This window comes from Heloderma suspectum, chromosome 3, assembly GCF_057233095.1.
Source record: "Heloderma suspectum isolate Gila_16-S chromosome 3, 16-S_ref, whole genome shotgun sequence".
Lineage (NCBI taxonomy): Eukaryota > Metazoa > Chordata > Lepidosauria > Squamata > Helodermatidae > Heloderma > Heloderma suspectum.
The window spans coordinates 57,427,679-57,450,410 of record NC_139460.1 but is presented as its reverse complement, the minus strand read 5'-3'; the positions used below and the strand labels follow the sequence as shown (position 1 = coordinate 57,450,410).

At 40.4% G+C, this 22,732-nt stretch overlaps 1 protein-coding gene across 2 annotated transcripts in view; it reads right to left on the bottom strand.

Annotated features, from left to right (window-relative positions):
- The window catches only part of NECTIN3 (nectin cell adhesion molecule 3), a 91,017-nt gene that overhangs the window by 21,412 nt on the left and 46,873 nt on the right, over positions 1 to 22,732 (bottom strand). For both annotated transcript variants that reach the window (XM_084843357.1, XM_084843356.1), the window contains exons 3-5: positions 21,111 to 21,407; positions 10,848 to 10,965; positions 5,446 to 5,597 (exon numbers count right to left, since the gene is read on the bottom strand). In XM_084843357.1, coding sequence (XP_084699483.1) covers positions 5,446 to 5,597; positions 10,848 to 10,965; positions 21,111 to 21,407 — 567 coding nt within the window. The remainder of the gene's footprint in view (positions 1 to 5,445; positions 5,598 to 10,847; positions 10,966 to 21,110; positions 21,408 to 22,732) is intronic.

Genomic DNA, 22,732 nt, shown 5'->3' with positions numbered 1-22,732 from the left:
CACCTAGTGAACCTTCTAATATTTGATGTTGAAGTTACAGTTTTATTCTATTATGGAGGACATGTACTTAAAGATGGAGCAGTACGTAAGTCTTTACTGGGAATCAACACTGCTTAAGTTTGCCAGGAGCTGACTATGGGTAAATTTCCTTTTGGGTATTGGAATGTCTTACTTGTATGTCAGGGATGGGCAACTTGTGGCCCTCCAGATATTTTGGCCTACAACATTCATCAGCCCTCATCAGCTGGAAGCCAAAACATTTGAAGGGCCATAATTTGCCCATTCCTGTGTATGGTACACCAGTAGCCTGGATCCAAAGAAAATGCAAACAAGTTCTAGGTATGCAAGAACATTTTTTACTTGTACATATTGCTCCCTCTCAATGCCACATGGCAACTGTCTTGAAACTGAGTTGATATGGTCTGCAGAGGAAAGAGCAAAACATTCCACTGGCCATGCCCCAAAGCCATTGGGTATGCCTAAAATAGCTTTCTGGAGCATAGCTATTATGATTATGTTTAATAAATATCACTGTTATATCAAGCATCTCCAAAATAATATAAAAGTGATAAGGTTAGGAGTATTTAACTCAGTTTAAAATATTTAAGATAAAAAGTATCTATTTGGGCAGCTAGATTTCATCATACAATAACCTGAACTATAATCAATCGGAGGAAGCAGTTAATGAAGAGTAACATTTAGGCTACTCCTTCAAAAACATCATTAGCTGAGTAGGCAAGACAAAATCTAGAATGATTTAGTTCTATGTATGTACAGATACAATCCAAGTCATTTAAATCATTTGTATTATTATATATGAGCTGGCTATATTTTGAATAAGTCCATTAAACCCAATTGCCTTAAACACTGTGGTGTAGTGGTTCGAGTGTTGGACTGGGAACCAAGAGATCCGGGTTCTAGTCCCCACTCGGCCATGGAAGCTCACTGGGTGACTTTGGGCCAGTCACAGACTCTCAGTTCAACCGACCTCACAGGGTTGTTGTTGTGAGGATAAAATTGAGAGGAGGATTATGTACACCGCCTTGGGTTCCTTGGAGGAAAAAAGGCGGGATATAAATAAATAAATAATCAAACAATAACTTTCATTTTTTAATCTGTACAGTCTTTTTTGTATTGCCTTGCTTATCAAGTTAAAGAATTCACTCAATAGATTTTACAGAACACTACTGTTGTTAGGTTTATGTCACTTGTCATTGCATGACGTATTCATTCACTTCCATCATGTGATTGGTTAAATTGTTTATGCATGTATTCAAGTACATTAAATGAACAAGAGAGAAAACAGAGGAACTTATAAACAGAGATACTATGTAGATGAACATATGGATATAGAGTAATGATGTTTAGTTTTTAAAAAAGAAGTGAATGAAGTCCACTGATTCCCATATCATCTTACAGTTGAATTTAGTTTCTACAATTTTCCAAAATAAAAATATCAACAGGCTACAAAAAAATCTTGGCTACATGCTGCTATCAGTGCCTTGAAAACGGTACTTTTTGATTAGGTTGATGTGTGTTGTCCAGCTAGGTCAGGAAGCATTTTTCTCCTTATCCCCTTTGTTCTAGTGGCTACCTGTCAAGCCATACACCATGGGCCTTGTTAGGTAGTTAGTGGATCTGTCCATACACCTGAGTGAAAGGGTGCATTGCTGGGGGAGTGGCTGTTGAGTCTTTTCATGCATAGGATGATGCATACAAAATTGGACTGGTTATAGCAGTAGAAGGGCTTGGTGGCTTCCTCTTCTTCCTTTATTCCCTCTTTCCTAGGTCACATCAGATTCAGATGACAGAGGGCAGGGAAATTATGGCTCCTAAATTTGGTGGGCTACTCTGGAGTGGCTCCATAAAAAGACGCAATTTGAAGGGTATACGGAAAACAGGAAAGCAAACCTATCTAAAACTCTTCTTCCTCCATCTTCCATCATGGAGTTTTGGCCCCAGTTTTTTTTTCTCTCTCAGTGCCCATGTTATGACACCTGACAACCAAGGATAGTATTTCATGCATCTGATGGGCTCTAGCCCCTGAAAGCTTGTGCCATAATAAATGTATCAGCCTTTAAAGGTGCCACAATACCTTTTGTTGTTGCTGTACTACCCCTCTGGAATGTTCTGTTATCTGCTTCCCTTTAAGCCTTCTTCTAGTCTATTTTCCTATTTTTCATACCAGTTATCTCATTCCCTCGATTTTCTCCTTCAGTCCCACCAATGCAAAAGTTTTCTTAAGGTGTTCCCTGGACACCTTAATTCTCAACGCAATCAAATCCAATATTTTACATAGTGAGAATCTATATATCATTTCACTGACATTGTTAAAATACCTTATAACTTTACTCTTTCCTAAATTAAACAAACAGTAAAATGATCTAATGTTTACTGTAAATATGTTTACTGTACACATTTTATCTGTTAGACAAATTCAGTGTAAATAGACAAGGAGAATTGATATATGGGTATAAAACAAATTCAGAACAGTTTATTAAAAGATCCATTTCACACTCAAACTAGGGTTAAGAGAGAAGGGGAAGAGAAAAATGGCAAAGAATTCTGAGTGTACCAGGAATATGCTAATCACATCATATTTTTTTTATTTTCTTTTATGCCTCCCTTCTTCCAGGAAGATCAAGGGGGCATACACATTTTATTCTAACAGCCCTGTGAGCCAGGCTATGCAGAGAGTCTGAGACTCACCCAAAGTCACCTAGTGAACTTTTTGGCCAAGTGGAGATTTGAACCGGAGACTTCCCACAGTTCCATTTCAACACTAACCAATACACAACACAACTAGCCACCACACAACAAACTACTACACATGTTCCATATTCTCTCTTCATACCATAATATCCACTCTTTGCCACTACTTTCTTAAACAGCATTATGCCTTAACAGTATTTATTATTTGATTTCATACCCTGCCATTCAATTTACCATAATTCCCTGAGCAGCTTAACCTTGTTTAACATAAAAGAATGTTCAGCAATACATTTATTTCGAAGGAGGAGTACTGTCAGTAAATAGATTTATGATGCAAACAATTTAAATTTAAATTGAACTGAAATTTCAATCCTATTACAAACCTACACAGTGTTATATTTTATCTTATTAATGCATTTAATTAAAAGGATTAATAGAAACATTATGATACTTCTATGTATCTATATATAATTTTGTATATATAACAGAGTTCTAGTCTCAGTATCAGTCTAATTATTTCTTCACGATTTTACATAATATTTATTTAGGGGGGTATCTATACCACCCTTCAAATAAATTTGGATTACAGAAGTCAGAAACATACTATAAACACCTAATATAATAAGACCAACAAATCTTAAAAAAGCAACAGCAACAAGAACAAGAACAATGTAGATTAGATTAAAAGGCCTGGGGGAAAAGATTTTTGTCCAACACCAAAATAGTAGCTGCCTGGCAAGGTAGGGGCCTGGCAAGCCTCCCTGGGGAGAACATTCCAAAGTCAGGAGCCCACTACTAATAGGCCCTTTCCCAGTCATTATAAATATCTGAAATCACTCACTGAGCCTGAATTTAATGCACTGTAGCTTGCCCTGAACCTACAGGAAAATTTATAAACCTAAAATTTAATGTGTAATTCCCAAGTATATTTGAAAGAATGCTTGCTGAATTTGCTGCTTCTATCCTATGACTATTATACCATTTTAACTACAGTCACTCATTTTTTCCCCTATATTGGCATGTATACAGCCCCAAGTATTTACAATATGAAGACATGAAATGTCCACTTACCATATATGGAGTATAAAACTGGATTCTATGTTTATCACATTGTATTTGAGAGATGTGATAAACATACAGATCTGAGAGCCTTGATAAGGTTGTTTGGCTCAGAAATAAAAGAGCTATTTTCTGACTTTTTAGGAAATAGCTCGATTATTTCAGGAGCCAGCTACAAATAAAAGCCAGGGAGGTTCATCTATTCCTACATATTTTATTTATGTTTTGAAGTGGTCTAGCGCACTTTCATTTAATCTATTGTCCTGAAATCCCACTCTTGCAGGTGAGAACACACAAGATGTGACAAACCTGTATGGCACACACCCACAGTGTCTTGGCTCAGGGTACTAAACCGTAGGTGCTGGTTCTCCCCTCCCCTTCATGTCTGGACCATCAAAACACAGGAGGAAGCATCCAGGAAAGCACAGCAGTATGCTTTTCCATACCAGTTGCTGTGGAACAACAGCAGAAGAGACCTATTGCCTTCATATCCTACTTGTGGGCTTCACTGAGGCATCTGATTGTCCACTGTGGGAAATAGGATGATGGAATAGATGTGCCTTTGGTATGAACCAGCAAGGCTTCTTTCAAAGCAGGGAGGAAGAGAAGCAGCTATTAAACAGCTATGTAAACATTGCTGGGGATTTTAAGGGGTATCTCTTTGACAATACATTACTGTTGTTTCCATCTCATGCTGAAGGGAAGAACTCAGCACATAATTTCCTTTTGACTATCCTTTATTATATAGGCTATACTTAATGATGCCAAGGGCAACCTATGGCCAGCTGCAAAGTGACAGAGGGAACCATGCTGTCCTCATGGGCCACACATTCCACAGGTTTGGATTCTATGTATTACTACTAAGAGTAAATCTTAGCATTTATATAGCATTTTAGACTGTTTAAAGGACATTCTATACATTATCTTTTTATTCTTCCAACAACCCCATTACAGATGGGGGGGCTGAAGCTGAAAGAGACCTAAGGCTTGCCTAAGGCTACCAGTTGAGTTAATGGGAGGGAGAATCCCTGGTTGAAATCTTTCAGATTCATATCTTGGGGTGCAATCCTATGTGTGTTTAGACAGAAAAAGTCCTACAATTCTCAGCATGCCCCAGCCAGTCATGCTGGGTGGGGAATGCTGGGAGGTGTAGGACTTCTTTCTATCTAAACATGGATAAGATCGGACCCTCAGTTTCTTAGCTACTATGCTACACCAACTTCTGTACTTAGTAGGGGAAATTACCACCAGTAGCAAAAATGAAAACTATTTAGACATGGAGTCACTCCTACTCAGTGCTAAAATTAATGTCCCAACTTTTTATTTCAACTGTAGCTGTGCAGCAAAATGCAGCTTTCAGGTGTCATACTACATTCTGGGTATGTCAAAAACAGGATTTCACTCAGCACTGTGTAAAGAAGTACCCATATCTATATCTATATATCTGATGCAAAGCAGATGTCATTCAACAGGAACATAGTTCTTAGAAGTTCCATTTCACAGAATGTAGGAGAAACCTGCAGCTTGGTATCTCAAACTGATATAGTTAAAAGAAAACCATAGCTACTCTAATATAATTATATTTCTGACAGAATATAATTTAGAAGTTCATGTTTTGATGAAAAAACATGAACTTCTAAATTATATTTAGAAGAGAAAAAACAAAGAACTTACCTGATATGTAGATAGTCTTCTGATCACTTCTTTGGCCAAGTGAATTGGCCACTTTACAAACGTAAGTTCCAGTATAATTGATAGTTAATGGTCTGTTGAAATGTAGAGTATTGTTTAAAGGCTGTAAGCCTTCAGGCCAAAGTCCATCCAACCTAAATTACAAAAATTAGAAATCGTTTGAGTGCTCTAAGACAATTTCATTTCAAATACTAAAGGGTTCTCCCTCTCTAGAATGAAAAGTCCATTTCTACAATTTCTCAGTGGGACAACAGCTTCTCCAGCTGTCTCCTCCCTCAGCTTCCAGAAGAGTGTTCCAGAATAGGCAACTGGCAGAGTCAAGAAGATAGGCAAACTTAATCCCAAATCTTGACCTCTGGAAATCCTGCCACATTATGTTATGTCATAGGCATAACAGCTATCTTTATAGCCATTAATAGCTCATCATTTAATTTAAAATCCTGGGTGGAATCCAATGGGGCACTTATGTCTCTGTCGATTTCCTTAAGCCCCGCCAATTCAACACTTCTGGGGTAACCAGAAATGAGCAAAAAACACTCATTTCTGGAATGGGGCAGGTCAGCAGAGTTCACATAACCTGCCCCAATAGAGAAACAAGCATTTTTGTTCATTCAGGGCTTCCCCTGGGAAGCTCTAAATCGTTGTTGCACAAATAGTGGGTCCTGTTTGTGCAATGGAATTAGCTGGAACCACTGCTTGCACAAAAAGAATCAGCGGGGTTCAAGAGAACTGGCAGAGGCGTAAGTGCCCCGCTGGATTCTGCCCACTGCTGACATACACAGCATATTGAACTCAGTGCCCATGTAGCCAATCCCCCCGTCATCAGGCACAAGACGCCCCTAAACTACTTTAGGCATCAGCCAGACTCTTTAGATTCTAATCTAATCAATACAGATAAATTCTCATCATTGGTCACTTCAAAAACAATTCACTAGTCACTTCAAAAACTGTGATGTTAAATATATTAACATAATGCAAATGATCCAAGAATTGTTAAGTTCATTATACACTGGAGAAACAGAAAAAAATGCATGCTTGCCAGAGCCTTGCTTGAACCTCCAGACTATCTGCATATCGGTTATTAGTGGTGCACATGAGATTCAGCCGAACCAAATCAGGCTGATTTGGACAGAGCTGGGAAATGTCCGAATCGAAGTGGGGCTCCTCTGAAGAAACCAAATCCAAAATCTGGACATGTTTGAAAGTTTGGGATTTGGAGAGAAACAAAAACACAGATGTGTCTCCAAAAACTGATACATTTTTCCCTAGGCTCCCCATAGGGAAAGAAACAGGGTGCCACAAGCTTCGAATCACAGTGAATAGTTTTTATCAGGGCTCTCTGATTCCAGTGCATTGGGGGAGGTGCATTACTATTTAAGTAATATATTGCAGGACCAATCCAGCGTTCAGTGCTCTTGGCTAGTTCTCTCTCCCAGGAGCAGGAACAGTAAAAGGTTTGTTGGAGTTTGTGGGGTATAGCACTGGGTGCTTGCTTGGAAAATGCTGGATGTTCAAGTCTTTCTGTCTCTGCAACCACTGTATGTTCGATATCCATCATCCACTCCTGTCTTATTGCATTTTCCGGGATCTTGGTGCCAACTGAGCACAAAACAAAAAATCTGAAATGGCTTTCATTCATCAAAACTCCCTAGTCCCTCCACCTATTCTTCTGAAATTTTGCAGGTTTCAACCTTTATGGGGCAATATCTGACATATATGACATTTACATACACATTACCCCCCCCCCAATAAAAACCCATTAGGGGGATATGGGGACACGAACCAACCCCGACCTTGCAAATCTGAACACCCTTCAAGAAAAATAGTCACCTATCCTGAAATTTACAGGTTTCCTAACTGGGGCCACCTTTATGATATATGTCAATTTCAGAACAATGGCCACAAAATACTTAATGGGATAATAGCTTATTTTTAAAGAAACCTCAAATTGCAAAAGGTGCTCATGTGCAAGCTCCCTGAATCTATTAATCTAGAATTTGGCAGGTCTGATCTCCTCAGAAGGGGCAACTATCCCTGCAAATTTCATTCAATTCTGCCAAGAAATAAAAGAAGTTATTGGTGGCTCCCTCTAAAGAAAATTATAAATTCGTTTTCAATTGTAATCAAATTTAACCAATTATGACAAACAGGAAAAAAGTTACAGCCATTTATTTATTTCCAATGATAGCTCCAACACTTGGTTTTCTGAATCAAGATGTAGATCTGAGTCAAAGTGGGCAGTCTCCAAATCAGTCCAAGCTGAATCAGTCTGTTTTCCAAATCACTAAAGAGGGTCTGAACCAAATTCTGTAGTTTGTGCACATCTCTACTAGCTATAACTGCTATAATTCTTCTTTACCCCACCCAAAGCTAGCACCAGGTGTGAAGGAGCCTTTCGCAGAGGGCCCTCTGGTAAGGCCCCTTCTACTTCAGTAGGTCAGGAGTCATGGGTTCACCTGATAACAATGGTGAGTGGCTATGAGTCCAATGTAGCAGTGCTCCAGGGCATTGTGGGTAATTGAAAAGGGTGGTTCATAGACCCAAGACAGACAGCAGCACTGGTGTGCTCTGCCAGGACACTGGGGCCCTGAATATTGCTGGATAGTGCAGGGTACTGATTCCAGAATTATCTGTTATGCGTACAGGAACAACTAATTACAAATTAAGTAAAAAAAACCCTATACTACATCAGCCTCAGTTAACTATTCTAGAAGCATACGTGCACTTCTCTGTGAAGTTCAACATGGAAATGTAAATCTTTATTTGCTTCAAGTAAATTGGAAAGGCAGAGCAGAGACCATAGTTTTTCATTTCCCTTTCTCAGAAATAGTGTTTTGGATGCCTCAATGAGTTGTACCTGAGAATTTCCCCCTCTCCCTTCATTTAGCGACTTACCTGCACTTATAAACATCATGAACATGTAAAAAGAACTACAAAGCAGAAGCCAGACCAATAGATATTACAAAATCTCATTCCTAGGTACTAACAGTTTTTATTCAAACCATACTACTACATGTAAATTAAATTAAGAAATTTACTACTGAACGTTTAGCTGATTTTTTAATATCACAAGGTTACCAGAATTGATTAAAGTTATATCATCATCATATATAATAAAGCATCTCCTCGCCCACAACACAAGAAAGAAGACTGTAAGACCTTTTTCCATATGTTAAGTAGTTCATAAAGGGGGCATATACACCCCAGCTTATCATCCAACTACTAATAAAGATCTGGTCCCCATCAGTGTTTATTTGATATAAAGGAAAAATGGCAACTGCCTGGTCACAGAGAAAGGATGAAATACAGGGTTGACCTGCAGGAAGGTAGTGTCAACTGATTAATGGTTACCCACTAGTGGTGAGTGGAATTTCAAAAAGATTCCTATCGTATCATCCGTTAGTTATGAACAGTGTTTCTTAACTCAAGTTCTACATTAATACATAAGCTACAACTGCAGCTGTTAAAAAAAACTTCTGAAACTAGACAGAGGAAGTGGAAATGCACAGGTAACTACAGCCAGCATCCAAAATAGCTTCCTCCAATACCTGGGATACATTTATGCTGCAATCCTATACTCACTTAGCTGATAGCAAGTTCCATTAAACTCAGTGGCACTTACAGTACCTCTGAGTACACAAGCATAGAATTGCACAGTTAGAATGTTTTCAACAAACCAACATCCACTGTTACATTGGCAGTGCATTCGTATATCAATGTCATTACTACATAATGGGCAGTATCATATTCAGCACAACCGCTAATATGAATTATGTTGTGCTAGCATACGCGACATCCCTGGAAATCCCATCACAACAGCAAACACTACTGAGTGTTGCACTAGAAGTTGCTTATTCTAGTGCAACATAATTTAGGCTAGTGGTAGTGTCGAATAGGATACTGTCCTAAAGCTGGAATCCTATACACACTTACCTTGGAGTAAGCCACTGAACTCAAGGGCACTTACTTCTGAGTAGATACGTATAGGATTGTGCTGTAAATATACTTATGTTTCAGGAAACATTTTAGCTTCAAATTAAACTGCAAGCAAATCCACTTAAAGACAACAGATTAATATAAAACTGCATGTATTAATTGCAAATAAAATGACATTTATACTTTAAAAGATATTTACAAGGCAGCTGTAAACTTATAATGGGCATAATATGAACAGAGGAGTTTTTTTTTTTTAATTCAAAGGCTTTATTAAACATTCTACGGTGCTGTATATTTTATAGCTCACAATATTAGACTGTGGAAATATTCTCAATTGTCACTGAAGTTAATCAATAGAAGCATTTTTATTTTACACTTAACTTCAGAATTTGTTAAGTCCTCCACAAAACTCTAGAAGCTTTGTAGAAATTTAAGAGGCCATCTTTGAATCTGTTCTACAAATACAAAATCAATTGATCACTGGTTAAAAAATGCTATGATTTCTACTAAAGCCGGCTACATTTCTGTTAATAAATTCAACTTGATAGTTTAAATATTGCTTATCAAAAAACCATGTAATTATTTGAACTTCTTTATATAGTACTCAAACTACACCGTCATCTACTGCTGTTAGCCTATGTAGATAAGGCAATGGCTTTTACTTCTCATTGAAAATCACTATTTCATTTCAGATGTCATCCTTCAGTTCTGACAGTTATGCTGCTTATAATATTTATTTTTCTGGATCAGACCAAGGGGCCATGTAATCTAGAATTCTTTCCTGCACTATGGCCAGTCAGATATTTCTGGGAAAGTGAAACAGCCATGCTTTGTTTCTAGCATCTGATATATTAGAGCTATATTACATCTGGATATGAAGGTGCCATTTTGAGCTCTTATGGTTTAGCCACTGAATAACCCAGCCTTCCCCAACATGGTGCCCTCAAGATGTTTTGGAATTTATCTCCCATTAGCCCCAGCCAGCATGGCCAATAGTCAGGAATACTGAAAGTTGTTGTCCAAAACATCTGGGGGCACCAGGTTGGGAAGGCTGGAATAACCTATTCCCCTTGAATTGGTCTAATCCTTTTTTTTTTAAAGTCATATAAATTAATAACTACCACCACATGTTTTGGTAATTCCATAACTTCGCAAAGAAAGTTACTTACAACAGGAGTGAATAACTTCTAGCTCTCCAGAACTTGCTGAATTCCAACTCCCATCAGCCTCAGACTGCATGGCTAATGATCCTGGATGATGGGACCTATAATCTAGCAACATCTGGAGGGCCACAAGTTCTTCACTCCTGAATGTCACAGACTGATAGGTAAAGAATATGAGAAGTGTTTAAGAAATTAAGATCCTGAGATTTTAAAAAGTATTTCAGGATTTTTTTTTAATGACCACCACTTTTGAACAGTATCAGATTTATTTAGGTAAGAACTTACCGACTCCATGTAAACTCCATTGGTAGTGGATTTGCATCAGCATTACACCTGAGTAAAACATTCTCTCTTCCAATGTACCAGTTTCCATCATACCCAGTTACTGTAACCTCGGGGGAATCTACAAACATACATACATATATGTAAGCTTACCATACAAGACATTGTGAAAGAGTGCTGAATCCTCAAACTGAGTATGTTTTTGTTTTGTTTTCTTACTGTGGCAACTTTAAACAAGCTTCATTATAAAAAGTTTTCCTAACTTCAAATCATTAATGCCTGCAATGTAACTAGCATTTCACCTTCTGTGGCTATGTCAATCTGCAGGGTGCACAGAATTTGGACTCATTGGGTGTGTTCACAGGGCACACCAACCCATCGCGGCTGACTAGCCACGCACTGTGGTTTGTTTTGTGAACAACCCACACTGCATAGTAGGTGCCCCTGCTAGACGATCAGGTGTACCACCCACTGTGCTTTGGTTGTTTCCCCTTCCTTCCCCCTCGGTCCTCCAGCTTTCTCTGCCCAGCTTCCCAGGGGACTTGGTGGCAGAACCCGTCTTGTCTGCTGCCAAACCCCCATCCCCGCTACAACTGCAATCCCAGTCGGAGCCTTATTTTTTAATCCAGGACACTTTGGGGGGGGGGGGTATTTGTAGTTATACACTTCTACAACTGCGGGTGTCCAAAATGTAGGTGCTTGCCTTGGCTGCTCCCTTGTACGTCAAACATCCCTTGTATGTCAAGACTACACAGCAAAGCTGTTTTGACTACATTGCAGTTGACAGGTGAGGAAACAGAATGTGGACCACCACCCCTAGCGAGAGTATCCCCAGGGTTCAATGCATTGTCCTGAATCTGGGGGGAGAACTGCTGCAAATCCCCACTTGCCCAAGTCCCCAGCAACTGTTTTTAAGGGTGCCCGAGACGCCACCCCCGCTTTTTCTCTACAGATCACTGTAACCACTTCTATTTTTACAGCTGTGAAAGTAGCACCAGTTATTCCCTTCGGGAGAGAAAAAAGGGATGGTGTGCACTTTTACAGGAAAACAGTGCTGTAGACTTGGAGAGGGGTGCACTACAAGGAGGGGATCCCCAAAGGTCAGCGCAGCATTTTAAATCCCTGAAGTCGTTTGGCTAACTGGGTGAACTTGAGCACTTTGACAGATACCCAATTAGCTGAGTGCCCCCTGGGATTTAAAGTCTTGCCCCACCCCATGGGGGTGCCCCCTTCTAATCCACCCCACCCTGAGTCAGCAACACCACATTTTCATAAAAAAGTGCATTCCACCCCTTCTTTGGCTTCTTTTCTATTAGTTGTGAAGGAGTTTGACAGCTGTCAAAGGAGCTGTCAATCTCTACTTGGGTCCCAAGCATGGTCAGAAGGCACACGAGGCAGCCACCTTGCTGAAGCTAAGCAGGTTTGGGTCTGGTCAGTTCTTGGAGGGGAGACCACCTGGGAACTACGCGTAGCTCACCTTGAGTTCCACGGTGGAAGAAAGGTGGGATATAAATAAATAAATAAATAAATAAATAAATGAAAAGGGGGGGTGGGGGAAACGATTAGATCGGGTTTGAAAAGACTCTCTATGACAAAAGACTCTTTCCCTCCTGCAAGCTCTCCTGACCTGCCCCATTCCAGAAATGAGTGTTTCCATTTGCTTCAGGTTATTTTTAGAAGTGCCAAAGCCCCACTGTACGAGCAGTGGTTCCTTCAAGGACACAGACACAATAGTATACTACACATTACATTTGCTTTCATCAAGAAACACAATCAATCTGTGGGGAAATTTGTCAAACAGAGTGCAGACAAGCAGACCCTTAAAAATTCAACAGATTTAAGGTTTATTAACTAATTTAGATGCCATTAGGTGCTCTTTATTTGCACACATGATCACACAGACAAATCAAGAATATATTTGTTCATATCGTATTCCAGCAAGTAAGCATTTAGTGGGAACTATTCTGTAGGTTATCAATTAAATTAACCAGTAGATGGATCAGAATATGGTTGCCATGCATTCGTTAAAGTAAATAAATATATTCCACACACACACACACGCACGCCACCCTAGAAAACTGGTCTTCATTCCAGGACATTCTGTAGTCCAAAATAACACATGCTCTTTATTTCAGGTTCCAGACCTTATTTGGGGGCCTTGACATATCAAAATGTTATGTTACACATAGACTTAAGTGGTTCTTAGCTTATTTATCACGGATGACATAGACTATATATCGTTAACAATGACAAGAACATTCAGATGTGAATAGCAGCCATTTAGTTATGATGTGCAAAGGCCTTTTTAACACTATCACAGCTGGGCACAAGTAATCTGATTTAAGGCATTTCTGGGGGAAGCCATATCATTACGCTATTAACCTGACAGAACTATGAATAATATGATGATTCAAGGGAGACTAGATCAATGAATCAAGGTAAGCTGGAGGTGGTCAAACATGAGATGGCAAAATTGAACATCGACATCTTGGGAATCAGCGAACTCAAATGGACAGGCATGGGCGAATTTAATTCAGGTGACCATCATATCTACTATTGTGGGCAAGAATCCCTTAGAAGAAACGGAGTAGCACTCATAGTCAACAAAAGGGTGGGAAAAGCAGTACTGGGGTACAATCTTAAAAACGATAGAATGATCTCAGTACGAATCCAAGGCAAACCATTCAACATCACAGTAATTCAAGTCTATGCCCCAACCACTGAGGCCGAAGAAGCTGAGGTTGATCGGTTCTATGAAGACCTACAACACCTTCTAGAACTAACACCAAAAAAAGATGTCCTCTTCATCATAGGGGATTGGAATGCTAAAGTAGGAAGTCAAGAAATCACCGGGATAACAGGCAGGCATGGCCTTGGTGTACAAAATGAAGCAGGACAAAAGCTAATAGAGTTTTGCCAAGAGAACATGCTGATCATAGCAAACACTCTTTTCCAACAGCACAAGAGGCGACTCTACACATGGACGTCACCAGATGGTCAATATCGAAATCAGATTGATTATGTCCTTTGCAGCCAAAGATGGAGAAGCTCCATACAGTCAGTAAAAACAAGACCTAGAGCTGACTGTGGCTCAGATCATGAGTTGCTTCTTGCAAAATTTCGGCTCAAATTGAAGAACGTCGGGAAAACCACTAAACCGTTCAGGTATGACCTAAATCATATCCCTGATGAATATACAGTGGAGGTGAGGAATAGATTTCAGGGATTAGACCTGATAGACAGAATGCCTGAGGAACTATGGACGGAGGTCCGTAACATTGTTCAGGAGGCAGCAACGAAATCCGTCCCAAAGAAAAAGAAATGCAAGAAAGCCAAGTGGCTGTCTGATGAGGCTTTACAAGTAGCTGAGGAAAGAAGGGAAGCAAAAAGCAAGGGAGAAAGGGGAAGATATACCCAACTGAATGCAGAGTTCCAGAGAATAGCAAGGAGAGACAAGAAGGCCTTCTTAAATGAACAATGCAAAGAAATCGAGGAAAACAACAGAATGGGAAAGACTAGAGATCTCTTCAAGAAAATTGGAGATCTCAAGGGAACGTTTTGTGCAAAGACGGGCATGATAAAGGACAAAGAAGGCAGGGACCTAACAGAAGCAGATGAGATTAAGAAGAGGTGGAAAGAATACACAGAAGAACTATACAGGAAAAATCTGAATGTCCCTGATAGCCATGATAGTGCGGTCACTGAACTTGAGCCGGACATCCTAGAGAGTGAAGTCAAGTGGGCCTTAGGAAGCATTAGTAACAACAAAGCTAGCGGAGATGACAGTATTCCAGCTGAGCTATTTAAAATCCTAAAAGATGATGCTGTTAAAGTGCTGCATTCAATATGCCAACAAATCTGGAACACTCAACAGTGGCCACAAGACTGGAAAAGGTCAGTTTACATTCCAATTCCAAAGAAGGGCAACGCCAAAGAGTGTTCAAACTACCGCACAATTGCGCTCATTTCACATGCCAGCAAGGTGATGCTCAAAATCCTACAAGCTAGGCTTCAGCAGTACGCGAACCGAGAACTACCGGAAGTACAAGCTGGGTTTAGAAGAGGCAGAGGAACTAGAGATCAAATCGCCAACATTCGCTGCATCATGGAGAAAGCAAGAGAATTCCAGAAAAACCTCTATTTCTGCTTCATTGGCTACGCTAAAGCCTTTGATTGTGTGGATCACAACAAACTATGGCAAATTCTTAAAGTGATGGGAGTACCAGACCACCTTACCTGTCTCCTGAGAAACCTGTACGAGGGTCAAGAAGCAACAGTAAGAACCAGAGATGGAACAACCGATTGGTTCAAAATTGGGAAAGGAGTATGACAAGGCTGCATATTGTCACCCTGCTTATTTAACTTATATGCAGAGTACATCATGAGAAATGCCGGGTTGGATGAATCAGAGGTCGGAATTAAGATTGCCGGGAGAATTATCAACAACCTCCGATATGCAGACGATACCACCCTAATGGCAGAAAGCGAAGAGGATCTCAAGAGCCTCTTGTTGAGGGTGAAAGAGGAGAGTGCAAAAGCTGGTTTGAAACTCAACATTAAAAAAACGAAGATCATGTCATCTGGCCCTATCACTTCGTGGCATATAGAAGGGGAAGAAATGGAAGCAGTGACAGATTTTACTTTCTTGGGCTCCAAGATCACCGCAGACGGTGACTGTAGCCATGAAATTAAAAGACGCTTGCTCCTTGGGAGGAAAGCTATGGCAAACCTAGACGGCATAGTAAGAAGCAGAGACATCACCTTGCCGACAAAGGTCCGTCTAATCAAAGCTATGGTTTTCCCAGTAGTAACGTATGGCTGTGAGCTGGACTATAAGGAAGGCTGAGCGCCGAAGAATTGATGCTTTCCAACTGTGGTGCTGGAGAAGACTCTTACGAGTCCCCTGGACTGCAAGGAGGTCAAATCAGTCCATCCTAAAGGAAATCAACCCTGACTGCTCATTGGAAGGACAGATAATGAAGCTGAAGCTCCAATATTTTGGCCACCTAATGCGAAGAGAAAACTCCCTGGAAAAGACCCTGATGCTGGGAAAGACTGAAGGCAAAAGGAGAAGGGGACGGCAGAGGATGAGATGGCTAGATAGCATCACCGATGCAATGAATATGAACTTGAGCACGCTCCGGGAGAGAGCGCAGGACAGGAAGGCCTGGTGTGCTATGGTCCATGGGGTCACGAAGAGATGAACACGACTGAACGACTGAACAACAACAAGAGGCAAGTTCCTTTATGATAGCACCTGTATCAGAATAATGGAAAGGCCTCTTGCAAGTCACTACTGCATTCTCAAAGGAAAGAGGACTTGAGCGAAGAAAAGCATATTAATATTCACACCTCTTCACAATCCCGCAATTCTGTTCTTTTTAAAATGCAGCTTAAATGTCCAGACAGCTGTGATTCTTTGATCATGTTTTTCAGAAAAGAACTTGTCTGGATGTATTTCCACATTTAACTATGGATACACATATAGAAGCCTGCTTCTTCCTACCCCTTAACACTGTATATCAAGTTTCACAATCCAAATAGTGTTGTGTTTCAGTGTATTTTCAATTCGCTTCTCCGTTGTTACTGAGGGCTTTATGCTAATAGGTTTTAAATGGTTATTAAAAAATAATGCTAAAATTACACATTGGGCAGTATCCAATGCTGGCCTTGCACTACCAGGAATGACCGCTAGCACAACGGGAAGCTAGCACTTGATAGCTAACCAGAAACTAGCTCAAACTACTGGTTCCAGAATGCGACAAGTCAGTGGAGCTTGTGGAAGGGTGCTGCGCGGATGTGTTCTATTCCAGAAGCGCTAGTTTGAGCTAGTTTCCAGGGCTGCACTAGGAAGTGTTAGTTTCCTGTTGTTCTAGCGGTAATTCCTGTTAGTGCAATGCGACTGATGCTGGTGGCCAAATGTGCTGGATGCTGCCTTACAGTCTTAGAATGACTGTGATAGAATGTCGGTATCAATTTCATAACAAACTCAGACACTGGTACAACAACAAATTTGTTTATTAAAGTTAGCTATGCATTTGGGGGGAAAACCCAAACCTCATGAATATAGGGACAAGAAAGCAACTCACCTAAGAGATACATGAACAAGGCAATTATGTATTCTGACAATGCATGCACCGTTTCCAAGTAGTTTGGGAACAGAGCAAATAACCTAAAAGGGAGCTATACCAAAGTTTCATATGGCATAATAATATCCAGGGATGGGGGAGAACTCCACCTCCTCTATAATCTGGGCTAGAATCATGGCTTCCAGTCAAGAAACAATCCAGGCCTACTGCTTTTCAGTGGGTTTCAGGCCAATCTGGAAATATTTGGAAATCTCCACTGTTAGGATGCAAAGTTGGTTTTACCTACTCCTCCTTGCTTTGGAGCACTGAAGGGTTTTTGGTTTGTTTTAATCATCCTTAAGGGGCTTCTCTGCATTAAATTCTCCCATAAGAGGACAAGGTAAAAAAAAATGACACACACATATAGTCTATACCCGAGACCATCATATGATGGGGGTAGCACTGTTAGGGGACCAAGTTAAATCTCCTCCTGCATCTGAAACTGAGACATAAGCATGATGGTGGTTTTAACTTTCATTCAAGTGATCCAGAACAGTAAATGAACTACCTTCTGCCTGCTTCTCACTTCAGATGCATGAGGAGGTCTAAGTCAACTTCCTGTCAGGAAGCTACTTTCCTTTTTTATTTTCTTTAACTTTCCTTCATCCAAGCACAGCAAGTTAAAAAAAATCCTTCCTCCTGCCTGCATCAGAGACTGTCAGATGAGATTATATGGTACCCCTGGACGTGCTGGGAGCTATCTTCGATACAAGCAGGAAAGTAGTTTTGGAATGAATTACAGAAACCATTCTAGATTCAGTGATCCATCTCAGAGCTTGGGCCAGGTGAAAAGGCAGTTTCAGATCCAAGCAGAGTGAAGCTGGAGTGGTTCTCATCATTAATAATTGGGCTCCAAAGTTGGAAGATTCATCAATTGATCCCTTAATTAACTGGTGCAGGTCAATTTTAATCAATGAAGATGAAAACTAAGGACCATATTCTTTTAGTCTATTGCTTTTACTTTTAACTGTTAGTAGCAGCAGCAGCTTTTATTAAATTATTCCACTTCTTCAATATTTCAGAAATGCATCCATACTGAGTGTTTAAAAATCAACAAAAATATTTAATTTGTTAAAATCTCTAATGTAAACCCCTAAAACTAACAGACTTTCACTAGCTAATTACGCAGCTTCTACACACATTGCTAGCAGACAAAAAAACATGTAACTGTGCTTGCCGCAAGTATCATCTCTCCAAGATAAGCGCTTAGTTTTTTTAATGGGTTTCTTTTTTTGTTATTTGCCCATACTATAATATAAAACCGATCAATACTTTTTCCTCTATTCAGTCCCTTATATCCTGTTATGTTTTTATTTCTCTTTTGCTTAGTAGTGCATGGGGGGGGGGTCCCTCCCCACTTTTAAGCAGCTGAATTCCATGCGAATTTCTCTCTACCTTTTACCAAGGGAGTCTGCTTGGTCTCACATAACTCACGTTTAAAGTGATATGCCATGCTTTGATGCAATAACTAGCGGTTGGACAGGGAGGGGTGGGTGAAAGAAGAGATAGATGGCAGCAAGCAGAATCAGGCCTCAGGTCCAAAGGTTTCTTAACCTTTATAAAGCAGAATGCTTGCTGCAGTGCCTCAAACATTGAGCAAGTCAGATAGGATGAGAGTTCTGCTGTTTACTTATAGTGGTGTAGTGGTAAATTTTGAAGTGAAGGCGCTTATCATGACAGTCTCCATAGCGAAACCTTTAATGAAAGGCCAAAAATTCAGTAAACTGTGTTGGATGAAGGAAAGTTAAAGAAAAGAAAAAAGGAAAGTTCTAGCAATTTTCATCTTATTGCTCATTCAAGACCAAACCACCTCAAATACTTTGCATTGCAACAGGGCAAAACAAATTGTTGGGAGAATTCATTTTATCCCAGCTACTTTGAGAACTGCAGCTAAGATCAGAGGGAACAAGGAATTTTGAGGGGGGTAGCAGATGACATCAATGTCCATGCTAATAAAAACGCACAGGTGCTGTGTCCCAGGAAGCCCTGGCTCCACTACATCTAGGGATGGGTGGATTCCCTACCTTCTGGTCCTTCGGGAATCCGCCCACGGGGTAAGGCGATCTGTCCTCCCCCCGGAATCCTCAGGAGCCGGCTCCTCTCCGCATTGCTGGAGATACGGTAATGGCAGCTGCAGTGTTGTATCGCTGGAATGTATACAGCCGCAAATGGCGTAGCGGACGCCACTTGCTGCCATAAAGCCCTTAGTTTAACCTAATTGCAGCCACGTACAGATGAGCTTTACGGCCGCAAGTGGCGTCTGCTACACCATTTGCGGCTGTGTACATTCCAGCGATACGGCAATGGCAACCACCATTACCGTATCTCCAGCGATACGGAGCCGGCGTGTGGCTCTGCAGAATCGCTGCAGAGAGGAACTGGCTCCTGAGGATTCCAGAGGGAGGCGGAGGTAAGTGCTCCGTTCTGCTGCAGACTCCTGAGGCAGATTCTTTTGAATCCAGCCTCATTTGGGTCTGCAGCAGAATTCTCCGCCAACCCTAATCACATCACTATTTATTTACAACCAATTGTTATTTGACAGACAGAAGTTAATTTAAATAATGATCTTCATGTCTGGATTGACATTTTAAACGTATACTCTCAAAAACACAGCTTCAATTATAATGTTTGGATTTCCAAAAAGGTTTGGCCCCAAATGTGTATGCTGATTGACTAACAGCTTGAATATAAAAACTTCTGCTGATGCGAATTCTCGCCAACTGATGCTGGGGAAAATACTGAATATCCTCTGCTGACGATTCATTGTTTAGATTGAAATATACAGTGCAGTGTGTAATACCAGCAGGCTTCAATTAGAGATGGACGGATCAGACTATTTTCAGTCTCTGTCAGTTTCACATGCGCTCATTTAGAGATCTAGTCCATACTATTCCCACATTGATCTACAGGAATTGGCGGGGGGGGGGGGGAGGACTTGCCTAAAAATACACAGACATTTTATCAGAAACTACAGTTTTTTCATTGTAAAATACATATAGATTTGTATGCGTTGTGGTATGCTAAAGCCAAAAACTGCATTGTAATATTCAGAGAAGTGCAGAATCAGAAGGATAGCTGCGTTCTGAGCTGCACATTACTTTGAGAGGTGTGAATCAGGTCAGTTTGTTTCTGAACGCAGAGCAAATGAAATCCTCAAACTTCCCTTCATGCTTCAATAGAGCAACTCCAAATGACAAAAGGCCTTAAATAGCATTTGTTAACATCAGAGTTGCCAACAGAATTAATCACAGCTCCTATCACATTCCAAGCAGGCTCTCTGGGAAAAGTGGAAAGAGACACTTGCATGAAATTTGGCTGACTGAAAGTACAGGGGAACTCCATCACACCCTTTGGTTAGAACCCCTTTTATTGTTTTAGTTAGTTTATCAAGTTCAGTTATACCACTTCTTCATTTATTAAGAATGCTAAAGAGCATGCTATATATTACAACAGATAATATTACAACAGATAAATGCCAGAACATTCCTGTTTACATTTCAAATGTTTCACTTCACTCCAAGGGAAGTGGTAGCATATACTGTGGTGCTCTCCCTGTTAAGCATTCCAAATTCCAAAAACTGGACACTTACTTCATGTGACCTAATAATTACAAGGCATGAGGGCAAAACTTTCTTTTTAAAGGTTACTCATTATTTATTCTATTCCATTTGTTGGGACAGCACAAATGATCACGTACATGGTCATACTGAAATATTTATAGGGAAGCAAAGCAGGTGAATATGCATCCTCATACCCACACTTTAAAAGATAGTAGGCAACACCTCAGTGCCTACACAAGTTATTAAATTTTACAAACTGTACTTTCACATAGCCAAAGACAAACCAATACTTGCAAAGAACTTTCAGAGCCATTTGAAGATACCTAAAAACCAAAACTAGAATACTTCAGACCAGAATGATATCCTAACATTTGCAATTTGAAATGTTTTATAGAGGGGAAAAAGACGAGGACATAGAGCAGGGGTAGGCAACCTGGTGCCCTCCAGACATTTCAGAATACAACTCCCATAATCCCTGACCAATGGCCATGCTGACAAGGGCTTATGTGAGTTGGAGTCCAAAACATCTAGAAAGCACCAGGTTACCTACCTCTGATACAAAGCATATAGCAACTTACATTGAATATCCAGCACATAAAGCATTCTTATCTCCTTTTCCAAAGCTGGATGTTTAACAACACAAGTTATACGTCTTCCTCGAGCAAACCTTGTGGGGACAAGCTTGTATTGACTCTCCACTGTCACAGTTTCATTTGGATATGAAGTTGAAGTGGATTCCATTTCACCAAGACCACCTTCCCAGACAACCTCTGCAGCTGGTTTTCCAGTGGCTGCTGTGCAAATAGCTGCAACTGTCTGATTGGCACCATCTATTAAAGCATTTGGTCCCTTTGTTAGGCTCACGATTGGTTCAACTATAGAAAAAATATAAAAAATATCATCAATAATTGTAATAAATCTATCTAAATAACATTTCCAGAAGGGCTTCCAGCATCAGGAAATAAATGCCTTTTACTTTAGTTCCTTTTACAATCTATAGATGTATATTGCCTTGCAAGTATATTAAGTGATCTGAACTTTTATTTCCAAAGAAAGGTGTTCCAGTTCACTTACTGCAATAGTTCTTCTCAGATATACACAAACAAATAAGGATATTGTTTGTTAGCTAAACAGATCAGTTCTGAACAACCACATTAACTCATATAAATAAGGCAGGTTTATTTTTTAAACATAGCATGTACTGTATCTTTCTGTGAGACTACTGGAAGATAAACTTTATTAATGTCAAAAACAAACTGTTATTGTATGCAGAGTAATTAAAGCCACTGTCCAAGTAGAAGCAGGACAGCCACCTGTCAAGGATGCTTTGACTTGGATTCCTGTGTTGAGCAGTGGGTTGGACTCAATGGTCTTATAGGCCCCTTCCAACCCTACTATTCTGTGATTCTATGATTCTAGAGATGTGCAAAGAGTTTCTTAGAGTACCATAGTCTTATTTACAGAAAACAAATCTCATTAAATTCAGATTAAAATTACTTTTGTAAGTATGACCAATTTATGCTTCCAGAACTAAAAACAGTTTGGCAGACAAAAACAGTTCAAACACTATACACCTACGGTTGTTTTAAGTAACACATGGAGGGAGCAATACTATGTCCCCTAGACAGTGACTGGGGGGGACATAGGAGTGTTTGGTTTCTGGGGTCCGAGGCTGGAACCAGGGCTCTGGGCCCAGAAATCACACTCCCCGCCCCCTCATAGCTGGCGTGGTTTGCAGCATCCTGGAGACCTCTCTGCACTTGGAAATGGAGTGCCAAGACAGGGAAAAGGTGGTGATCCTAGGGGAGGGAAGGAGACCTGGGAAGCTGCGTTACGCAGCTTCCTAAGCATGCCCCAGCCTCCCCTCCTGCTCAGAAGCGCTGTGGCGAAATTGCCCATGTAGCAAAAATGCAGGGCTGCCAGAACACGGAGTGCTCCAGCTGGCCTGCGTTGGATACCCAGCAGCCTCTGACTTCAGAGGCTGCCAACTATCTTGATAGGATTGCACCCTTAACAGTAAGTATAAAAAGCTATTCCTGAAAGAACAGTATGTCTAACAAGAATATTCTCTAGTAGGCAATGGCACAGTAACGTCACAAGAATAATTTTGCTGGATCACAGTTAAAGCCCCCCTTGCCCAGTGTTCATTTTTCAACAGCTGCCGAGCACATACTGCTGGGATAGTCAAAAATGGTTAACA